This window comes from Nyctibius grandis, chromosome 16 (genome assembly GCF_013368605.1).
Source record: "Nyctibius grandis isolate bNycGra1 chromosome 16, bNycGra1.pri, whole genome shotgun sequence".
Classification (NCBI taxonomy): Eukaryota; Metazoa; Chordata; class Aves; order Nyctibiiformes; family Nyctibiidae; genus Nyctibius; species Nyctibius grandis.
Window position 1 is genome coordinate 8,039,733 of NC_090673.1, and position 22,421 is coordinate 8,062,153.

General features: G+C 61.9%; 1 protein-coding gene across 2 annotated transcripts; it reads left to right on the forward strand.

Annotated features, from left to right (window-relative positions):
- The first annotated feature begins 386 nt into the window (after positions 1–386).
- Positions 387–22,258, forward strand: STXBP1 (syntaxin binding protein 1). 2 transcript variants are annotated; one of them, XM_068413811.1, is made up of 19 exons: positions 387–599; positions 11,300–11,349; positions 11,479–11,560; positions 12,279–12,355; positions 12,566–12,644; positions 12,748–12,851; positions 13,639–13,787; positions 14,187–14,271; positions 14,456–14,586; positions 15,005–15,112; positions 15,228–15,288; positions 15,893–15,958; positions 16,098–16,178; positions 16,289–16,427; positions 16,642–16,751; positions 16,925–17,026; positions 18,187–18,272; positions 18,560–18,714; positions 20,672–22,258. In XM_068413811.1, exons 1-19 carry the CDS (start codon positions 563–565, stop codon positions 20,752–20,754), a joined length of 1,785 nt encoding a protein of 594 aa, XP_068269912.1. In that variant the 5' UTR covers positions 387–562; the 3' UTR covers positions 20,755–22,258. The 2 variants fall into 2 exon arrangements, with proteins under 2 accessions (XP_068269912.1, XP_068269911.1); XM_068413810.1 differs by lacking the exon at positions 20,672–22,258 and adding an exon at positions 19,534–19,668.
- The last annotated feature ends 163 nt before the right edge of the window (positions 22,259–22,421 follow it).

Consider the following 22,421-nt stretch of genomic DNA (forward strand, 5'->3'; position numbering starts at 1 on the left):
GGCTCCAAATAAACTCCAAATAAACCTGGAGGTGCAGAGCTGGGGGGTGCGGGGCGGGGGTGCTGAGTGCGGGGGTGCTGGGTGAGTGGGAGGAATGTTGAGTGCGGGGGGGCTGGATGAGGAGGGGAGACGCTGGGTGCAGGGGGGCTGCTGGGTGCGAGGGTGCTGAGTGCAGGGGGAAGATGCTGGGTGCAGGGGTGCTGGAGGGACGCTGGGTGCAGGGGCGGTGGGTGCGGTGGTTATGCTCGGTGCGGGGTGCTGGGTGCGGGGGGGCGCTGGGTGCAGGAGCGATGCCGGGCGCCAGGGGGCGCTGCGCTGCGGCGCGGGGAGGGGCGGGGCGCAGTGACGCGGGCCCGCCCCGCCCCTCGGCGCAGTCAGCTGAGCCCCGCCGCGGCCGCGCACCCCCCGCCTGCTCTGCGACCCCCCCAGCTCGGTCCCTCCGCATCCCTGCGCCGCCCGGCGCTGCGCCCGCCGCCTCTGCCGGCTGTGTGTGCGTGTGTGCCCCCCCCCTCCCCGCCCCACACCCTTCCCCAGCCGCTGCGGACCGCCCCGGCGCGCAGACATGGCCCCCATCGGACTCAAGGCTGTGGTGGGAGAAAGTAAGATCCGCGTCCGGCCGCGCTACTTGCGCACCCCGCGGTGGGGAGGGGGGGGAGGAACTGACCAGGCTCCGGCTCCCCTGTTCCGCGGTGGGGGGATGCTGCGGATGCGCAATACGGACCCTCGGGGCGGCATCAGCGCCCGGAGGGGGGGGGTCGGGACACCCCCGTGGGGGCAGCCGGCCTGGTGGGCTTGGGGGGGTCCGGGCTTGCTGCCTCCCTCCGAATTTTTTTTTTTTTTTTTTTTGGGGGGGGGGTGTTGAGGCTGTTGGGATTTTTCTGCAGTGCTGAGGGGAGGGGACGGGGGGGCGGTGGGAGAAGGAGGGAGGGGGTAAAGAAGGCAGCGAGAGGCGCTCGAGCCTTCCCCCGACCCCGGCTCCTGAAGGTCCGAGGGGCGATCGCCCCATCAGGGCATAATCAGGAACCCCAATCGCCCCCCCCGGGGGGTCTGGGGCCGGGGGGGGGCACCGGGGTGTCCGGTTGTGCACCCCCCGGCCCCGCCGCGGTGCCAGGCCGGGCGCTCGGCTTTGTCTGCACCAAACCCCGCTCTCGTGGGGCGTTTGTATTTATTTTTTATTTTCCCGGACGTGACTTCGCTTCCTTGATCCCGGCCGTGCCCCCCCCCCCCCCCCCTCCTCCCCAGTCCCCCCCATTCCCCCCCAGGGCATTTCTGCGCCCTTCGAGGGTCGCGATCGGCATCGCGCTGCGGGGTGGGGAGGGAGAGGAGGGCCGGGGAGGGCCGGGGCAGCCCCGGGTTTGCTTCCTCCTTCCCCGGCTGTTGCAAGACGATATTTTCAACGTCTTCATGGCGGGGGGAGGGTTGGGGGGGGTGTTCTGCAAAACGCCCGAAGCTGGGAGGGGGGGGGGTTGTTTGCTCCCTTCCCCGGAGCAAAATAAAAGGGAAAAAACTCCGCATTAAAAAAGAAAAATAACTAAAGAGGAGAAAGGGCAGGAACCGGTGGAAACTTCCCCCCCCCCGGGCTCCCCGCAGCCATGAAAAGCCTTTCTCGTCCCTCCCCTGCTCCTCTCGCACGATTTATTTCCGTGGCATCGTGGCCAGCCGCGGCCGGGTCTCCTGTTTTTTTTTCTTTCAGGGGGGTGGGTTTGGTGTGTGATGGGGGGTTGGGGGGTGTCGGTGGGTGCAGTCCCCGCGGGTGGGGGGGCTCCGGCAGCCCCCGCGCTGTGCAGCCAACCCCAACCGCGCAGGCTGCAAGATGGTGCGGCCGGGGCTGGTGGTGTGATGGGGTGGGTGGTGATGGAAGGGGGGGGATATTCCCCTGCAGTGATGTCCCTGCTTTGTCCCCCGTCGTCACCTGCCCCGGGGATGGGGGGCTGCGCCATCCCTGCGTGTGTCCCCCCTCCCCAGGCACCCTGGGGTGCTGCAGTGGGGGTCAGAGCCCAGCCAGCTGCGAAATGAAAGGGAAAAGGCACGGAAATGCCCCGGTGTTTCTCTGCTGCAGGATCAGCTTTGGGGAGGGGGAGGTTGGCTCTTGTGCATTGCTGGGTTTTCTTTTAGGGGGGCTGGTTCCCTTGCCCCCAGAGTGGGGAGAGGGGCTGCCCCCAGCCCAGCCGGGCAGGGTGAGGTGGGGGGAAGCTGGACCAGCCACCCACGCACCCCCAGGCAGGGCCACATCCAGCTCATCCAGCGCCCTCACTGAAGAGGGGACAGAGACCAGCACCTCTGCACGTCCCTTATTTTCATTCATTGTCTCTGCGCTGAAATAGGCTGGCAGGGAGCACACACACACACATGCACGGGGAGGTTCAAAGCAGCATCATGGCAACCTGGCTCAATCCTTCCCTTCAGGCTTTAGTAACAAACTGCTCTGTTCTTCCCTGAAAAAGGTCATTCCAGACTGAAAATAATACCTGGTAGCTGGGCATCCGTGCTGTAGCAGGGCTGTCGGGCGAGCGTGGGTGTCTGGAAGGAGAGCGCAGGGTTTGTGCAGGCAAAATGCTGCATAGGAGCGAGGGACGGGCCCTCGGAGGAGCACCCTGCAGGGTCCAGCCCTCCCCTCCCACCACGGCTCGAGGTGCTCCTCAGGCTGACCTGCTCTCAGTGCGTCAGGTCCTGCCTCGAGGTGCTCTTTTCAGCTGGAGCTGCTCCCCCAGAGTTACGAGCAGCCTGCGGGTACCCAGACCTCCCCCTTCCCCGGGCACCACTGCGGTAGCAGCAGGTTTCCCCGTCTCTCCCTCGCTGCGCCAGCCTGCTCTCGGGCAGGGATTCCCCAAAGGTTCACCCGCAGGAGATGTTTGCTCATAAGGAGCGAGAGGTCCGAGCCCGGGGCTGACGCTGGGGCAGGGTATCTCTGCTGGGCTCCCTCCCGAGGAGGGAAGGATGGATGGATGGTGCCGCGGTGCCGTGGCTCGCTCCACCTGGCCCCCCCTCCGGAGCTGCATTCTGCCCTGGCTTCCCTCCAGACCTGGATTATTCTTCCTGACCAGCTGGTGCCATAACAAGATGGGTTTTGGAGGCCCCTATAGAGGTGGGCAGGGGGACGAGGTGGGTGAGTGTTGCAGGAGATGGGCAGAACCGGATTGTCACCCCCCAGAGCCGTGGGGTGCGTGCTGGGGGGGCTGTCCCTGCGCCTCCCCGCAGTACCCAGCAGCGATGGCTGCATCCCTGCAGGACTCGCTTTCATCGGTCCGGGGTTGGAGCTGAGTGTGCTCAGCCCCAGAGGTGATGCCCGAGGACCAGGTCCTCCTGCTATGTCTTCTGTTCCCTCTGTGGCCACCTCCCAGGGAACCCCACCGGAGAACCGGTCACTTTGCCCTGGTGCTGGTTAGACAAATCTCACCCAAGTGTGGGAGCCGGCCCAACCTCTGAGGTCACCCATCCCCAAATCTTCATCTAACCCCCCACCACATGGACATTCCTCCCATCCTCTCTTGCCCCAGGGCCTCCTTGGATCTTCTCAGGGCAGCCTGCCCCGAGCTTCCCCTGCCCAGCCCGGACCCCGCTCTCCTGCAGCACCCTGCAGTGGAGAGGAGGAGGAGACTGGGTTTACTTCACCGAACCATCACCAGCGAGGCAAGCTGGGCCGTGCCGCAGGGGTGACACCTGTGCAGTGCCTGCCACCGTGGGGGCTGGTGCGAGAGAGGTAGCTGGAGCATACGGAGGTGATGCCCATGCTGGATCTGAAAACCCCTGGACCCCTTCACCTGCAAGAGGAGAGAAGCCTCCCCCAAGGGCTCCCTTCTGCTCGTGTCACTGTCACGGACAGCTGGGAGAAGCAGGGCAGCCCCGGGGTGAGGGAGCACCCTGCTCCCTTCCAGGGACAGCAAGAAAACACCTCTTCCCCAGCACACCGGCTGATCCTCCCACGGAGCATCCTGGCCTGTACGGCCTCCTGCAGAGCTGACCTGTGCCCACACTGAGGAGCCCCACAGTTAAATCCTGCCTGGACGAGGTCTGGTGGGCCCTCGGCACCCATGTACAGCCCTCACTGCCATACTGCATCGCTCAGTGTCCCCATCTGTTCCCTCTTGAGGGTCCACCCCTGCCTGGCCCGCGCTGGGATGTGATGACACAGGGACACGGGCTCATGCCGAGCTGCACGTGCTGTGCTGCACCTCCAGGGACAGGGAGGAGGCACGGGCAGGGCCACCGGCCCGCTGCCAGCCTCAGGGCACGGCTGGGGGCCCTGGGGACCTGCTGGTGCGTGACTCACCCAGGCTGCGTGGGGCACCTCATGGCTCCCACCACCCCTTGGCTGAGGGTGCAGGGAGACTTCGAGGGCCAGATGCTGCTCATTGAGGATGCTCAGAGCCCATCTCGGGGCCCAGGGTACGAGGCTGTGTGCTGCCCCAGAGCCAGGTCTGGCGAGGTCTCTGCCGAGCAGAGGAAGAGGAGGCAGCGAAGGGCGTGGGGCTGGCTGGTCCTGGTGGGACCATTGCAGGGATGCAGGTTGCATCCTCCTGCCTGCACAGCAGCAGAGCCTCCAGCCTTGCCGTGATCTCCATGGGTGAGGAGGAGAGGGTCTCTGCACCCTGTCTCCCATGGGTGGGAGCAGACCCTGAAGCCAGTCGCTTCCTGGGCTGCCCCCCCTCCCGATCCCCAACTCCGGAGAGTCCCAGGGGCGGCGTGGTGCTGCCTGCCCCAGTGTGGGGACAGGACCTGGCGCTCAGCAAAGCCTCTGCTGGGGCCTTTAGCCCTGTCACCAGGGCCTGTCTCAACCTCCAACGTCAGCTCTAAGTTAGAAAAGCTTGACAAAATATATGCAAAATTCAGGGCTCATCTTCCCACACAGTGCAGAGCAATTTGAGGCTCCAAACTGCAATCTGCACCAGGGGCTGAGAAACACTCGCCCATACGTGACCATGGAAGGTTACCAAGAATGACAAACCTCACTTTGGCAGCTCTACACCCGCCCACCGGTGTCTGCATGCGCAAGAAGGTTGAAAAAGCCACCGACGTAGGGGACTTAGACCCTTTCCCTCTTAAAAAAAAAAATAAAAGTAAAGTTTGGGGCTACTTCCCCATCACCTCTCAGGAGAAACGTCCCAGGAGGATCCCCTCCCTCTTCCCACAAAATCAACACATTTAAAAAGAGAATCATCATCACATGGCTTTTAGTTGCACGCTGAGAAGCAGATGCTGCGTCCACCAACTCACGGTGCGGGAAGGAATTTGGCTGTCGTGTTTTGGAGAGCGCAAAAATAGATCAGGCTGAAGGTGCATTGATTTGTGTGCTCCCGCATCGCCCACGTACACACACAGACACATGAATGTGTGCACACACGTGTCGACACGCATGTTGTAGGGTCATTTGTGGAGCCCATCAGATGGTTTGACATCGAGCCGCTAAGAGAGCAGCAAAGACCACTCTGAGTTGGATCAGTTCAGCTGCACATCAGCTGCCCTCCATCCCATCCCGAGCATCCCCGTGGGTGCGGGGGACCGGCCCAGCCTGGATTCGCACCGAGCCAAGCCTGAAGAGCCCTGATTTTGGTGTTTTGCTCCCTCCTGGCTCAAGGCAGAGAAGAACCCGCTCAGAAAGTCACGGCTGCACGTGCAGGAGAGAGTGACTTACCCCTGGGAGTGGGTCACCTCCCCTCTGGGACGCTGTGACACCCCGTGCGTGTTGTCCTGCTGCAGGGAAGCTCTTGGCTCCTCTTGGCACTGAAGCACCGCCAACGTTGGCTCCACTGACAGCACCTACAGCCGCTCGTAGCCGGGTACAACATCTCCCCTAGGAATGGAAACCTGGCATGGAAGAGGACAAGCGTTAGCAAAGGGTGATGCCTTCAAAAGGGACCTGACGTGGTCTGTGGCCCATTGACTCTACCCACATGAAGAAGCTCTGCTCCACCCCCAGATCCTGGTGCAGACCCGAGGAAGCTGTGCCAGGATGACCCCACAGTGAAAATCCTCATGAATTTTACCCCACTTCAGTCACTGAGAGCAATTTGTGGGCGTGATCATGCATTTCATTTCCCTTACTTCCTTTTGGGTGTGGTATAAAATTTCTAAGGAGTTCAAGATCCCTGGGTCTCTCTCCTCCTCCTCTCTAGGCTACACAGGTTTCCCAGGGTTTTGACCGGCAGGTATAAATATGTACATCCTTCATGAGAGCAGTGCAAATAGGAAAAGGAGGAATTAATCACAGGTTACTACGATTACTGTGACTAATCCTCAAAGCTAGAGCCCCAGCAGCCACGCAGCGCTCCCCAGAGCAGCACAAATACTGCTTGGTGTGGCTTCGACACGTGGCATGTTTCACCAGATGTGCGGTGCTGCTCTGGACATGAAGATACCAAAGTTCACCTCATCCAAGGTTGGGGAGGAAAGGATGAAGCTGAGCCTGGGCAATTCTGCCCATGCAGGACTTACTGAAGCTGGATGGCACCTGGGCTGCACCACCAGAAGGTTCCTACGTGAGGACTGTGTCCTCCAGAAAGGCTGAGATCTTCCAGGTGGGCATCAGAAATAATCCAGTGAGAAAAATAGGTGTTCAGGACATGAACTGCTGGAGGGGAGATGTTTGAGGTTTGCTTGGTTTATGGACACGGTGGTCTTCAGACTCAAATTATCCCTGAGATGGCTCTTAGTCACACTGAAGGACATCAGCTGGGCTTTGCCTCCTGTAAATGAAGTTATTCTCTATGTCCTGAATGGGGTTGATGGCCTCCCTGCCATCCTCTGGTCCATGAAGCCTGTTTTCTTGAGGCCTGCTTGGGGATGGCACACTGGCACCTCGAGATCCCCGACTGAGGGTGTTCGGAGGTAGATACGTGCTCCACTACTTTCAAACGTGGTTGTATCTATGTAACATTCACACTGGCTTAAGCAATTAGTTAACGAACCAGCAAAAAAGCGGTTGCCAAGCCAACCCAAAGCCAAACGTGTTCGTCTTGGCGATGCAGTGTGACAGCTTTTTAAGAGAAGTGGGTCTCGGGCAGACCTCACCGTGGAGTTCTGTGATCCGGCTCGCCAGAGCTGCTCGGGGATTTTGGATCCCAAAACGGGGGATGCGTGAGGAGAGTGAAAGGACCGAGCCCTGCCTGTGACAGGGAAGAGCCTATGGTTAGGACCACCCGTCTCCTGTAGGACCTTGGGCAATTCCTACAGCCTGTTGCCCATCCATAAAGCAACTCCCATCTTCCCTTACCCCATCAGGCCAAGGTGTGCAGCCCGGGAGGCCCTAAGGTTCTGAGCAGCAGGAGTTTGGCCTCCTGCATTGCTCCAGGAGGGAAGGGCTTGGCCATCGCTGCCGGCACAGGCCAGGCTTGGGTCAGCGCTAGAGCAGAAATATCTCCTGTCTGCAGCATCCCTCACCCGTCCTGGTGCTCCAGGATGGGGTGGTGGCCAGGACAAGGTTTTACTGCTTCCACTGACGGGTGGAGGTCAGGGCTGCTCCTTAGGTTTCAGGCTCTTTCTGAAGCAGGATAACGGGCTTGGGGTATCCCAAACCCAGCTCGTCTCAGCGCAGGCTGCGCTTGGTCACAGCGTTGTTGGTGTGGGCACAAGCAGGGTTGGTTCTTCTTCCTGCAGAACCAGTTGGAGACATGGGGCTGGTTGCTTTTGCCATGAGCAAATGAGGCAAGGCAGGCTTGGAGAAAGGCTGCCCGGCCAGCTCGGTATAAATAATGCAGGCTAAGCCTCTTGGAGTGACGTATGGGCTCGAGTCCTACTAGGCCACCGTGTCACCAGCTTCTGGCCCCGCTTCAAAACGACGTGGTGGGTCATTTTCGTGCCACGCGTCACCCCGAGAACAAGCGTAACTGCAGGTGGTGGGCTGGGGGGTGGTTGCTCTCGAGCACGTCTTCTGTATGATTGCGCTTTTAGGACCATCTCACCCAAGAGCACTGGAGGCCCTCCGCTGGCGTGCGAGATGTGCTTCCTCGTCCATAGGCACGGACGTCTCCACATTGGAGGGTAACTCCGGAGCTGTCTGTCTTGTCTGTTCTTGGTAGAAATTGTAATTAAAATTCTTCCAGCCTGAAGGAAACAGATGCGACGTGGTGGGCCCAGACAAACCAAGTGGTGAAGGCACTGGATGAGTGACGCGTATCCATTTTTTCCCCTGAAACCTGGTTTATCTCCAAGATGAAAAGCTTGACTGTGAGCGTCACCGACTGATGTTAGAGCCCAAAACCTCTGGCTGGCCAGACCATCTGGGGACACGGGCAGCAACAGCTGACCTGGTAACGTGGGGACGTGAGAGCACCGCTTCCCAGGAGGCATCCAGGCTTGACTTGAGGACCTCGGGGAACAGAGGAGCTGCCGTTTCCCCCAGGAGTCTCTTGCTGATGCTGTAACTGAGTGCGGAATTGGCTCAAGGATGCCCTCCCTGGCGTTGCTCATCCCGGATAGCTCATGTGTGCTGGCACCCCTTCTCCTGGTTAGACGGGCCCTTGCCAGAGAGGCTGCTTAGAAATTGCCCTGCTCTGAGGACGGGTTCGGATGTCTTCTCAGCTCTGGCCTTGGCCAAGCCTTCTGTCTTGTGGCCCCAGCTCCACCGCTAGCAGCCACATTAGCCACAACAGCCCCAGGGAGCAGCTGTACCCTGTTGGACTGTACCTTTTGACCTCAGAGTTCCCACATCTTCCCCCTTTCCGTGCCAGCCCTGGCCACCCGCGGTGTTTCATGTTGCCCTCTTGGTCTACCCAAGCACTAACTGACCACTCTTCCCTAACCAGGGGGGTTTGATGGTTGCTGCAAGGACACCTGGGTCACGGCCATGTCTCCTCCAAGCAGGACACTGTAATCTCAAGCTTTTGTGTGGGTTTGTGTCTCATGCCCTCCTGTGCTTGGCCCCAGAGCCTCTTTGGAGGATGCTCTGTGGATCTGCCTCTTTCCCGACCCTGCCTGGGCTCTGCGCTGGCTCTGGCAGCCAGCGGATGAGCAGACCTGGAGGCTACTTAACTTTGCAGCCAGATCTGACCCATGGTCAAAGGCAGGAGAGGACATGGGTTTCGGGAAGGGCTTTGGCTGCAGCCCAGGCACAGGGCAGCTCTGCAGCAGGCTGGGAGCAGGGCTGGCTCCTGATGCCTACGGGCGCCCATCTCTGACCAGGGTATGGACGCCCTAAAGCCACAAAGCTCAGAGCAGTCACCCTCAGAGGTGCCTGGTTTCTGCTCTGGGAGGCCCATCACGGTGCCAGGATCAGGCCAGGGGACCTGACAGCACTCTGGGCACTGGGAGGTGCACAGCCGGGCAGACGCTCCCCCCCATCGCACGCATCCAGCTCAGCCCGCACTGGTGCAGAGCAGAGTCCCCACAAAGCCAGGCTCTGAGGACAAAGTGTCCCCTGCAGCGGCTGCCCTGGCGAGGAGCAGCTCAGGGCTGGCCAAGGCAGCTCCTGGGGAGCCCTTTTGGGGACCTGCCCTGGGTCCCCGTCCCCCTCTTGCCACAGCAGACGGAGGGTGCTGGCAGCACCGCGCCAGCTGCCCACAGGAACCTTTGCCCCGACGGCACCCTCCGTCCCCTCCCCGTGGCCCAGAGATGCCCCACACCCCCGTCACCAATGGAGAGGCTAAGGGATGTGACCAAGGGCAGGCAGGACCCCCAGTCCATGGCCAGCATCCTTCTGGGCTCCCCCGAGGCAGGTGTCCTTGGGAAGGAGATGGGTGTGCAGCGGTGGGAACGGCTGCCTCCAAGTCTTACAGCAGAACAGACCAGTGATGCTCACAGGCTCCCAGTTTATCCCTGCTGGCACCAGTCCCCACGCTGTGGCTCTGAGCCCCCGGGCAGCCCGGGAGGTGTTACAGCCTCGCTTGGCCCGTGAAATCCCTGCGGGGTGTGTGAGTGGTACCAATGGTGCCATGAGCCCAGCAGCCTGGGGAAGCCACGGGGAGCATCACCCTGGGGGGCCGGGGCCGAGCCGAGCCTGGCGGGGCCCCTCTGCTCTCCCGGAGAGGATGCTCTGTGTGGCGCAGGGGGGCTGCGAGGCCCCAGCTGGCCCCAAGCTGCTCATACCCGTTCAAATCCCCAGCGGTGGGCGAGCTGGGAGGTGGGGTGGTTTCCCCAAATTCAGCATCGCCCAAAAGCAGGGGTTTGTAGGGCTGGGTGCTCCCTGGGCAGCCCCCTCTGCCTGCCTCCCTCAAGCCATGTTCTATAAAAAGGGACAAATTCGGGTCCCAAACTGCCCCATATAAACCCCAGTTGAGCTTTGCCTGGGGGACCATCACCCTCGGGGTCACTCCCACAGGGGAAGGGTCCCAAGGCCGGGGCAGGCAGGGTGACACCCTTACTACCATCTCCCCACACCTCTGCAATTTCTAATTTAGAATCATTTCTTAACTGGGTTTTAATTGGGCATTTCCATCCCTGTCCCTGGGACCGGAGGGTCAGAGCACAACCCTCCAGGAGGAGGGAGAGAAGCGGGCAGCCATGGTGTGGCTGCTGGCAGACACAGGGCCTTCCCCTGGGCTTGGCTGGGCAGGTCCCCAGTGTATCTGTGGGGGGTGATGGTACCTGCACCAGGGCAAAGAGGGGACCTTCAGGGTTTTGGGGGCACCTCATGTCCCCCCACACAGCTGTTTAGGCAGCACGTGTGTCTGGCAGGAGGGCAAGTACCTGTTGTGGTGAGGCTCAAAGCCACCCTCCTACAACGCAGCCCCAAAAGGTGACATCCCCGTCCCGCTGCCGGGGCCACCTCCTCGCATGGCCGTAACCTGCACCCCACGGGGAGCAGCCCGCAGGCTGGCCCCGTGCAGAGGGGGGGTGGCCCCAGCCCCGAGGGGTCCCTGGGGCGCAGCGGGACCCGCGGGTGCTGCCATCCCGGCCGGTTGCATCAGCCCGGCGGCCGCGGGAGGCGGGGTGGGATTGTGGGGGATTACAAGGAACAGGCTCAGGCTGCTTGATTCTTGTTTCTAAAAGCAGCTCTTAAGCCGCTGTTGTTTTCCTGGCGCTTGGGATTAGGGCCGAGACGTGTGGGGTGGCCCCCAGGCTCCCCAGAGGGACCCCCCCGACCCTCTGCCAGCCCGCAGCTCCCCACCGGCCTTGGCTCCATCTCTTAGTGCCAAGCATGAGCGAAAAACAGGGCTGGGGGGTGACTGCCCCTCCCTGGATACCCCAAAACACCCCCACCTCCTCCTCGTGTCCCCAGGGGAGTGGGGCTGGCCACGGCCCCACACACGGGTGGGGGTTTCGGTGCCCCTGGCGCAGACCTCGCTGCTGCCGGCGGGCCCCAGGGTACTGCGGGGGGAACATGGGGTGCTCCCCCCCCCACACCCCCCTGCTTCCTCTCTTGCAGAGATTATGCACGATGTGATCCGGAAAGTGAAGAAGAAGGGCGAGTGGAAGGTGAGCACCAAACCCAGGGGAGGAGGAGGAGGAGGAAGCAGGGAAGGGGGCTGGTGTGGGCAGGGAGCCCCCATGGGTGGGGAAGGGGTGGGGAAGGGCAGTTGCCAGGCTCAGAGCCGCTCTCCGCAGGTGCTGGTGGTGGACCAGCTCAGCATGCGCATGCTCTCCTCCTGCTGCAAGATGACCGACATCATGACGGAGGGCATCACCAGTGAGTACCCGCTCCCGGCTGCCTCTCACACACCTCGGTGTGGGAAGGGCAAAACCCTCCCTCCGTACCAGAGGCATCTCCAGGCTGGCACAAGCCCGTCGAGGCAGCGGCACGGCCCCCACCCAGCCCCGTCCCACTGGGGATGGAGACACGTCCACCTCCCGTTGCTCCTGGATGGGTGTCTCGGTGCCAGGCTGGTGTTTCACAGCCTCCCTCCTCGAGCCCCCACACCTTGGCTCCTGCCAGTATATCAGTCCGAGGAGGAGACCCGGTGTTATTTTGTGTCAGCCCTACAAACAGCTCCCTTTGGAAAGGAGAAGGAAACTCCAGGACATGCGTGGGGAGGTGTTTAGGGCAGCGGGGGTTTGCCCCAGCCCCAGGTACCACCCGAGCTTCACCCCCAGGGGGTCCCCTCCAGCGCAGGGGTGTGAGAATAAACCAAGGCGACAGCAGCACAGGAGCAGGCAGACAAATCCACCACCCCCCAGGGCTTTGCCAGGCACCCCCAGCCCCAGCTGGGCACCGCGGGCCTGGGACAGAGTGGGGACAGCCCCTGCCCCAGCTCCCGGGTGGGCAGAGGCAAGTGGCTGGGGACGTTGGGGACACAGAGGGATTGGCAGGGCTGGTCCTGTGCTGCCATGGGGTATCCAACAACCCCGCGCAGCCGAGTGCCCCTGCCCATGCCTGTCCCTGCCACAGCCCCTGTTTCCCCCCACAGTTGTGGAAGACATCAACAAGCGCCGGGAGCCGCTGCCCAGCCTGGAGGCCGTGTATCTCATCACCCCCTCTGAGAAGGTGAGTACTGGGGCATGGCCTTTAGTGGGGGGAGGCGGGGGGGTGCCCATGCCGGGATGGGCAGCCGTGCCCACGGGAAGCATCTTGGCTCCAGCTGGGGTGGGGGCCAGGAGGTGCAGAGCATCCCCCGTGCCAGGAAGGAGGACGCTGGGTGACGAGATGCCCGCGGTGCCGCCGTGCCCAGCCCAGCGGGTCCCTTCTCTCTTGCAGTCCATCCACTCCCTCATCAACGACTTCAAGGATCCCCCCACCTCCAAGTACAGAGCTGCCCACGTCTTCTTCACTGACTGTGAGTACCCGCTGGGGAGGGACCGTCCCTGTCACTGAAACACGTGCCAGCAAGCGGGGATGGAGGGATGCTGAGCGCTACCCTCCTCCTCCTCCCCTCGCAGCCTGCCCCGACGCCCTCTTCAACGAGCTGGTGAAATCCCGTGCCGCCAAGGTCATCAAAACCCTGACGGAGATCAACATCGCCTTCCTGCCCTCCGAGTCCCAGGTGAGCCGGGCCGGGGGCCCTCCGCGCTGGGTGCTCCAGGGGGCTGCTGTGGGGCCTCCTCCAGCCCCGCAGGGTGTGTGTGACAGCCTCGCACCCCCAGCCAGCTCCTTGCCCCCACTTGGCTCTTCCTCCCTGTCTCCTCCGATTACCTCTCGGGGCTGATCTGCCGTGGGGGATTTAGCGGGTGCCGTGCTTTGGCCCCGTGCTGGCAGCAGCATTGGCCAGCTCGGCACCCCCCCGGCACGGCCCCTAGCCAAGGGCACCGGGGAGCCGGCCCCGGGCCACTTGCTCCTGCTGGGGACATGGGGACAGGGAGGGACTGAGGGTGCCAGACCCACTTGGTGCCATTAACCCTTCAAGCCTCAGCATTTCTGGGGAGATGGGCAGGCGGAAGATGACCTCTTGGCATCTCCACGTGCAGCCAAATTGGCTTCTGGTCTTCACTGGGAAGCAGCGTGTCCCCGCTCATCCCTGCGTTTCGGGTTCCCTGCCTGGGTGACTGCTGTGGGCAGGAGGTCTCCTGCCTCCTCTGCTCACCCTGGGGCTCCAGGTGGGTGGGAACCGTGCCGTGGAGCCGGAGATGGGGAAGGCATCGGGGTCCAGAGCTGGCAGCGAAAGCCCAAGGGATACCCTGAGCATCACTGAGCTCCAGCTGCCCGGTCCCTGGTCAGCTGGGGACCTTCATCTGGGGCTGAATCTGGTTTCGAACCCCTCCCGGGGTGTCCTGTGGGGCCGGACGTCCCCCGCAGCGCATCCCCTCTAACCTCCCTCCCACTGCACCTCCCAGGTTTACTCCCTGGATTCGGCCGACTCCTTCCAAAGCTTTTACAGCCCCCACAAGGCCCAGATGAAGAACCCGATCCTGGAGCGCCTGGCCGAGCAGATCGCCACGCTGTGTGCCACGCTGAAGGAGTACCCGGCCGTGCGGTACAGGGGGTAAGGGCGGCGCGGTCGGCACCCCGCAGGGACCTGCCCTCGTGCCCAGCAGCGTGGTGGAGCTGGGGCTGTGGGTGAGGCCATGCTGTGTGTGGTGCTGGTGAGGGCATGGAGGAGGTGGTGGGATGGACAGACATCTGTGCTCAGTGTCAAAACAGGCGCAGACTTGAGGATGCTCTGGAGAGCGGGGTGGGGGGAGGGAGCCTAAAATCCAAGTGGCACCTTGTGTAGGATGGACCATGGCAAAGCAGAGCAGCCCGAGGAGGGATGGGAAGGGGCATCAAAACCTGCTCAGGTCCCTCCTCTCCCATGAGCCAAGGACGTCGCACAGGGAAACCAGCAGCTCCTCCCTGAGAGCCCCCGGCCCCGGGAGCTGACCCCTCCTCCTGCCTCCCCCAGGGATTACAAGGACAACGCCATGCTGGCGCAGCTCATCCAGGACAAGCTGGACGCCTACAAGGCTGACGACCCCACCATGGGCGAGGTGAGCAGGGACGGTGCCGGCAGCCCCGGGTGATGCTTCGCACCTAAAACCCCACTCGAGCTCTGTCACGCGGCAGTCGCAGACCCCGAGCGGGGACCCCAAAACGGCCCCAGCTCCCCCCGACCGCCTGCGGGGCTGGAGCAGCCCCCGGCCCCGCTGCTGACGGCTGCCCCCGGCCCCGCAGGGTCCGGACAAGGCTCGCTCCCAGCTCCTCATCCTGGACCGCGGCTTCGACCCTGCCTCGCCGGTGCTGCACGAGCTGACCTTCCAGGCCATGAGCTACGACCTGCTGCCCATCGAGAACGACGTCTACAAGTGAGCGCGGCGCTGCCGGCCCCGCGACCCCCGTGGCCCCCCTGAGCCCAGCCCTTGAGCGGGAGCTGGAAGCTCAAGCCATGAAGTCAGAGCCTCAGCACCCCTCCAACCATCACAAGTCATGGGTTGGGAGAAGCCGCTCCTGCCCGCGGCCTGGCGGGTGGGATGGGCAGGATTGGTGCAAAAGGGGCTTTTCTACCCTTCAGCACTTGGCCCCTTCCTGAGATTTATCAGTTGAAGGGGTACAGGAAGGCGAGGCGTGAAACCGAGTTGCAATAACCTCATCCTGCTGCTGGCAGAGCCAAGGAGAGGCCCCGTGTCCCCCCACGTGCCCCCATCTCCCTAGAGCCCAGGCAGCGAGGGGACCGCGTGCCCCCCAGCCCTGTCCCCGCCGTGACGCTCCCTGCCCTCTTCCCAGGTACGAGACGAGCGGCATCGGGGAAGCCCGGATTAAGGAGGTTCTCCTGGACGAGGACGACGACCTGTGGGTCACCTTGCGCCACAAACACATCGCCGAGGTGTCCCAGTGAGTGTCCCTGCGGGCGGTGTGCCAGCGGGGCGGGATGTCGGCTCGCAGTGCCACCCACCCCGCTGTTCGGGTCCCCTCCCCGCTGACGACTGTGCCCTCCTCCTCTCCCCAGGGAGGTGACCCGGTCCCTGAAGGAGTTTTCTTCAAGCAAGAGGATGAACACAGGCGATAAGGTGACCTGACTGTACCCGCCGAGCTGGGGACAGGCACCCGGGGGGCTGGCACATGGCAGAGTCTCCTGGGGGACACCTGATGGGGACCTCTGCAAAGGGCCAAGGGTGCTCGGGTCCCTGACGGGGGGTGATGACTGTGGGGTGCTGGCCCTACGCCTGGGGGGCTGGGGAAACGGGGTGCCTGGGGAGAGCACCGTGGGGGTGGGTTTGCCCCCAGCACCACAGAGCCTGTGCCCGTCCCGCAGCGGGTGCCTCTATTCTCCGCCGGGTCCCTTCCCGAGACCCTGAGTCAGTGGCAGTGAGGGGACCCTGGTGGAAATAGGATGTGAAAGTGGCCAGAAGCTCAAAGCACCATCTCAGCCTCAGCCAAGCACACGGGGGTCCCAGAGGAAGGTCCTGGGGAGATTTCTCCCCCCTGCACTCCCGTTGGCAGAGCTGCAGACCCCCTCCCTGCCCCTCAGCCGCAGCGGAGGAGACCCAGCAATGCCACGGCGGTGTCACCAAACCCCTGCATGGGGACAAAAGTCCTTGGCAGGGTCACCCCCTCTCTGCTCATGGTCCCTCAGTCCCCCAGGGTGAGTGACCACGTCCCCTTCCCTCACAGACCACCATGAGAGACCTGTCCCAGATGCTGAAGAAGATGCCGCAGTACCAGAAGGAGCTCAGCAAGGTACGAGGCGGGGGGAGATGCCTGTGCAGAGCGGCCGGCACAGAGCCCACCCAGGGAGCGGGCGGTGGCAGCTCTCCTGGAGGGTCCCCAGCTGCGGGCAGGGCCTGAGGCCACGACCGCATCACTTGTGTCTCCCCAGTACTCGACCCACCTGCACCTGGCTGAGGACTGCATGAAGCACTACCAGGGCACGGTGGACAAGCTCTGCAGGGTCGAACAGGTACCAGCTCCCCCAGCCCCACATCCCCACGGGGACAACTGGGGCCGGCAGCTCCTGCCCCACAGCCCAGCACTGAGCCGTGGGGTGATGAGGACGTGTGTTCTCTGCAGGACTTGGCCATGGGCACTGATGCTGAAGGCGAGAAGATCAAGGACCCCATGAGGGCCATCGTCCCCATCCTGCTGGATGGGAATGTCAGCACCTACGACAAGATCCGCATTATCTTGCTCTACATCTTCCTGAAGAACGGTGAGGAGGGGAGCTGGGCAGGGGCAGGCAGGACATGCAGGCAGCTCTGGGTGGCAAACAGCTCAGGGTTCGGCCAAGATCAGCCAGATGGAAGAGCTCAGGCCTGTCTCCCCAACCACCACCAAGCCGGGTGTCCTAAGGTGGCAGTGGAGGGGTCACATCTGTCCTGGGAGGCGTTTCTCAGGAGGACACCATCTCCCCGTTGCCTTTCCAGGTATCACCGAGGAGAACCTGAACAAGCTGATCCAGCACGCTCAGATCCCAGCAGAGGACAGCGAGATCATCACCAACATGGCCCACCTCGGGGTGCCCATCATCACAGATGTGAGTGTCCACCTCCTGCTCCCTGCAGCCCTCCTCGCCCCTCGGGAGGACCATGGCAACCGCTCTGCTTTGGGAACCCCCGGGATGCCCCCCCCAGCACCCCTCCGGGGTGGCCCTGGCCCCACGGCCGCAGCCCCCGTGTCTCAGGGTGTCCCTGTGCTCTCTCTGCCCAGTCCACCCTGCGCCGCCGCAGCAAGCCGGAGCGGAAGGAGCGGATCAGCGAGCAGACCTACCAGCTCTCCCGATGGACCCCCGTGATTAAGGACATCATGGAGGTGAGCCAGCAAGGACAGGGACAGGGGACGGAGCAGGGACCTCAGCACCGCCCAGGAAGGGACCTGCAGAGAGCTGGGTGCTCCCAGCCCAAACCCTGGCACCGCGCCCCGACACGCGCCCTCCAGGCCGCTCGCTGCCTGCCGTTGCAGCGAGGTTGGGATGTTCTGGGGGGCTTCCCTGGCCCCCACGTGTGTGCTGGCCCCGGGGGGGCTGCACAGCCCCGGCCGCGTATCCCTGCGGTAACAAACCTCATGCCGCAGCGGGCACGGCTGGGTGGCCTCGGCACAGAACTGCCCGCATCCCGGCTGAGCCCGGGGACAGGCACGGCACCATCCACCCCCGTGCCGGCGGGAGCCACCCCACGAGCTCTGCGCTCTGCCTTCCTCCTGACCCGCTCCCTCCTGGCCACCCCTGAAGCAGGAGCAGCCTCTTGGGGTTTGCCCAGAGCCAGAGGGGTCCCAGGCTCTGAGGCTGCACCCCAACACGGACATTTCCCACCTGCTCAGACAGACAGACAGACCCTGGAGCCACAGTTTGGGGAGGGGGATGTTGCTGTAGTTCAGTGCCACCTCTGCTCCACAGCACCGATAACACAGAGCCCTGAACACTCGTAACACCAGCTCTTGCCTTCCTCTACCACAGCCTGTGCAAATCCTCCTGAGGGGGCCTTTTACCTGGGACACCCCTAAACCTCATCCCCAGGGGGAACCATACAGGGCAGCAGCACCCCAACAATATCTTCCATGTAGCATTAACTTTCCACCACCAACACCCTGAGAGCAGGAGCAGATCACTCACCCCAGGGCAGGTTGCAGGTGTGAAGCCTCCAGCTCTGCTCATGCCCTTGAGCTTCCCAAAAAGGGTGTTGTGTTCTCCCCCACCCCTTACCCTACCTCCGCAGAGACCCCCAAGCTCAGGGCGAGCCTCACCCCATACCCCTGTGCTGCAGCCCCCCTGCGCCACAGCAGCCCAGCACCACCCTCCTCCCCGCCCAAGTGCGCCCTATTACAGGAACACAGCCAAATTGTTCCCAAAAGTAAGGCTATGCAAATATATGCAAATAAATCCCAACCCAGCTGGGCCAACCCTCCTGGGCACAGAGCCTATAGGGCTGTGCCCAGCTCCTTGCTGACCCCCCGCCGGGGCTCTCTGCCCGCAGGACGCCATCGATGACAAGCTGGACACCAAGCACTACCCCTACATCTCCACCCGCTCCTCTGCCTCCTTCAGCACCACGGCCGTCAGGTGGGTACCCCCCGCCCTCCCCTATACGTTGGCACCTATATCACCATTAGCGTCCGTCCCTCACGTGCCCAGAGGGACTGTTATCATCAGCGAGCTGCTCTGCTGTCTCATTTTGTGCCTCAGTTTCCCTACCTGAAACAGCAGCGCTTGTGGCTGGAAAGTTGCACTCTAACAGCAATTTGGGAGCTAATTAATGCATGATTTAGTTAAGATGTGAACTCAATGCACAGTTTGTTACCGAGCATCCTCCTGCCCGCCCTTCATCCCTCTCCGCTTGCTCTCTCCAGTGCCCGCTACGGCCACTGGCACAAGAACAAGGCCCCCGGCGAGTACCGAAGCGGCCCCCGCCTCATCATCTTCATCCTGGGCGGCGTCAGCATGAACGAGATGCGCTGCGCCTACGAGGTGACGCAAGCCAGCGGCAAGTGGGAAGTGCTAATAGGTGAGCCCGGACCCGCGCCCCGTCGCGCTGGCTGCTCATCCCATGCTCCCTCCGCCATCCCCCCCCCCAATCCCCTGCTCTGGATGACTGCGGGAGCAGGAGCTCTGTGGAAAGGCCATCTCCTGCCACCCGCTGTCACCTCTGTGTGTCCCCCCTCCACCCATCCCCAGTTTTGCTCCTGTTTTTTCCTCTCCCTGACTCGTTCAAGCAGAGCTGGGTGAAAGGGAAGGGGGGTTTGCAGCTTGAATCGCTCCTGTTGCCCCCCTCCAGCGTTGCACGCGCATCCTCGGGGTCGTTACGGGGAGGAAAAAGGACACGAAGCGCACGCCGTGCGCTGTGATTGCGACAGGAGATGCGTTTGCCTGTTGCGTGCTCAGCCTCAGCACCCCGGTTGTGCTCCCGGAGGAGCCGTGAATCAGGCGTGAAAGCCCTGCCAGGTGTTAGCAAGGAGCTTTGAGGTTCCCTAAAATCCCACACCCCCAGCCCAGGGAAGCGCAGCTGGATACACACGTTGTAGGTCAGGGGCAGGAGCCCCTCACCGTCTCATCTGGTCCTTAGATTCTTGCCTGGTAGAGCCTCTTGCCAGCATCTCAGCTGCTCCTTGTAGCAGCAGCTCCCTCTTCATCACCTCCCGCTGCGTCCCTCTGCCACCGCCCAGCTCCATCCCACCTCTCGCCCATCTCATCCCGCGTCTCTCCGGGGACCATCCCCTGCATGCGCCTACGATGCTCCGGGTGCCAACGGCGTCCTTCCTCGCCCCAAAAAAAAAACGGGGGGAGGTTTTGGCACAGCCGTCAGCCCCGCTCTGTTCTCCCGCAGGTTCTACTCACATTCTTACTCCCACCAAATTTCTCATGGACCTGAGGCACCCCGACTTCAGGGACTCTACTAGGGTATCATTTGAGGATCAGGCTCCAGCAATGGAGTGAGCCAAAGAAACCAAGTAAAGGCAGCTTACTAACGAAAAAGAAACTCTTCCTCCCCGAAGGGTTTTCTTTGATCCTTCCGTTCCTCCTTTCTTTGATTATTATTTTGGGTTTCGTTTCTGTTTGGTTCTCCGATAAGAAAATGCTTGCGGTTCCTCCTACCAGGTGGAAAAGCATCCAGCGCCGCTCCATCACCCCTCTGCCATGTCTCTCAGCCAGGCCTGGCCGGCTCCTTCATGCCATGGGGCTCGCCGGGGCCGGAGGGGCCGGGGGCAGTGGGTCGGGGTCCCGCCTGCCCGGCAGAGCCATCCCGGGGCCGGGCAGGAGGACGGAGCACCCCGGGGTGCTGCCCGCCGCGGGCGGCTGGAGCGGGGCCGGGGGTTCGGTGCCCGGGGGAGAGTGGGCACGTGGTGCGGACCCCAGCGCTTGTCCCGGCTTTGTACCCCACAGCAAAGGCTGCTGTGACCCCCCAGCTCCGGGGTGCGGTGGGGCTGAAATCCCGAGGCGATGAGAGAGCTCAGGTTTGAGCCCCGAGCCCCGTGCTGGGGTTCAGCTGTCGGTGGAGCCTCGAGCAAGGGGCAGCAGAAGCGAGAGCCCTTTCCCTCCTCCCCTCCCAGCCGCCTCTTTGACCCAAGGATGCTCTGTGCAGGCTGGGGATGAGCCTGGGGGGTCCTGCAGAACGTCACCCCCTGCCCAGCTCCTGCCTGCACATCCCACCCTGTGCACCCCAGTGCCTTTTCGGGGCCAGGAGCCACCCCACTGGCCACGGCCCCGCTGCACAAGCCCCTCCGGGCCCCCCCATCCCACCCAGCCCCATACATCTCCTTCATTTCTCCTTTTCCGTTCCTTTCCCGTTATCCTCACCCCACAAGTACATTTTCCCGCAAGCATTTCCACCAGCGTGCGGGGCCGTCGCCGCCAGGTCAGGCCTCGCCGGGGGGGACCGGGGCGAGCGGCCGGGACGCAACAGGGGGGTCCCCAAAACCATCCCTGATGCCTTTCCCCCCCCTCCTTTCCTCTGCCCCCCGCAGGGTCCACACACATCCTCACCCCACAGAAGCTGCTGGACACGCTGAAGAAACTCAATAAAACAGAGGAGGAGAGCAGCAGCTAAAGGGAACCGCCGCCACGACTCGATGCCGAATTCACCCTCCGGGCGCCCGGCGCGGGGTGCGACCCAGCACCCAGCCCCGGCCCAGCTTTCTCTCTTGTTCTTGTGTTGATCCCCCCTCCCGATTCCCCTCCCACCGCCTTCCCCATCTCATTTTATCCACAGGGAGGGGACAACAGCCGGGAAAAAAAAAATACATTAAGAAAACCGATGCGTTGTGTTTAAAAGAGGAAAAGTAAAAAAAAAAATCTCTATATTTGTAGCTGCAGCTTATCCAGAGCACCCAGGAGCTCGTTGCTGAGCACCCACCTGCCCATTGCTAGCGAATGACGGTGACAAAAGAGAAAACAACAGGAAAAAAAAACCACAAACCCTTTTTCCAGATTTTTTTCTCCTCGGTGGGGTCCTGTGTGACCGGACGGACGGACACACCACCATGGCTGCAGCCTCCGCGCAGGCTGGGCTCGGCTCTCAGCCGGGGTCTCCTGTCCCTTCCCGGGGCAGTGGGCGCTCCCACCAGATGTGCACATCTGGCCCAGGGGCTGGGGTGGGGGGGGTGCACCCGGGATGCTTCACGCTGGGGCGATTCCCACGTGAAAAGGGACCAAAATGGTCAAAACCTGGAGACGGGGCACGGCCGCTGCCCTGCCCTGCTGCAGCCTGGCCCCCCCTTCCCCAGGTAGTCCTTAAAATTCATATATATATATAATAAAAATTTAATTTATATATATATATCTCTCTCTCTCTGCGCCCATGGGGGCTGGGTACCCCCCGCCCGGCTCTGCTCGTGTCGTCCCGTGGTGAAGCGTTCCTGAGCGTGCCGTCGCCCTGCGGCCCCCCCGACCCCCCGGACTCTGTGTATATTAATGACTGTGTCTCGTGACGTTCTTACAAGCTTGGTGTATAGTGATTTAACCAAACCTTGATTTTTCAGTTGGGTTTTTTTTAATTTTACACCCAAGGATTGCACCCCCCCCTCCCTCCCCCGCCATTAGATGCACCGCAATATTTTGGGGTCCATCGTTGTGTTCTCTCCCCCTGAAGGCTGTGACCCCCCTTTTTTCTTCCCCAAAATCTTTCTTGCCTCGTTGGTGGTTAGTCCCCCCTCTTCCCTCCCCGTCTGTTCCTTGCCCATAAAGTTAAATATATATTTTTAGGGCAAAGGCTGTATCATTGCACTGATATTTGTTGGTTCCTCCTCGGTCCTCCCACCCCGTTTGAATTCCTTCTCGGTTTAGCAATGCAAAATGCTTCAGGATCTTGTATGTTGGACATTATTATTATTTTTTTTTCTGTTACAGTTATTTATATAAAAAATAATTTATCAAAAAGGAAAAGTTTAAAAAAAAATAATCTAGTCTGTCTTGGAACTTGTTTACCTTGAAATTACTGGAATCTCAGTGTTTGGAAGTGTTGAAGCACAAACATGTATCATCTCTGTATCTCTGTTCTTCTGTACTAAAGCACTCGAGTGACTCAATAAAAGCGATCTCCATCCCTCGTGCAACCGGGGCTGTGCCGTGCCGCTCGCGCTGGGGCCAGGCAGGCGAGGGAAAGGCTCGGGGGAATATTCTCACCAAACCCCAGATGCCTCCGAGGGGGAGATCGTGGTGCGGCGATGCCGAAACTCACCCGAGAAATGGCTTCGAGAAGGATGAAAAACCCACGAG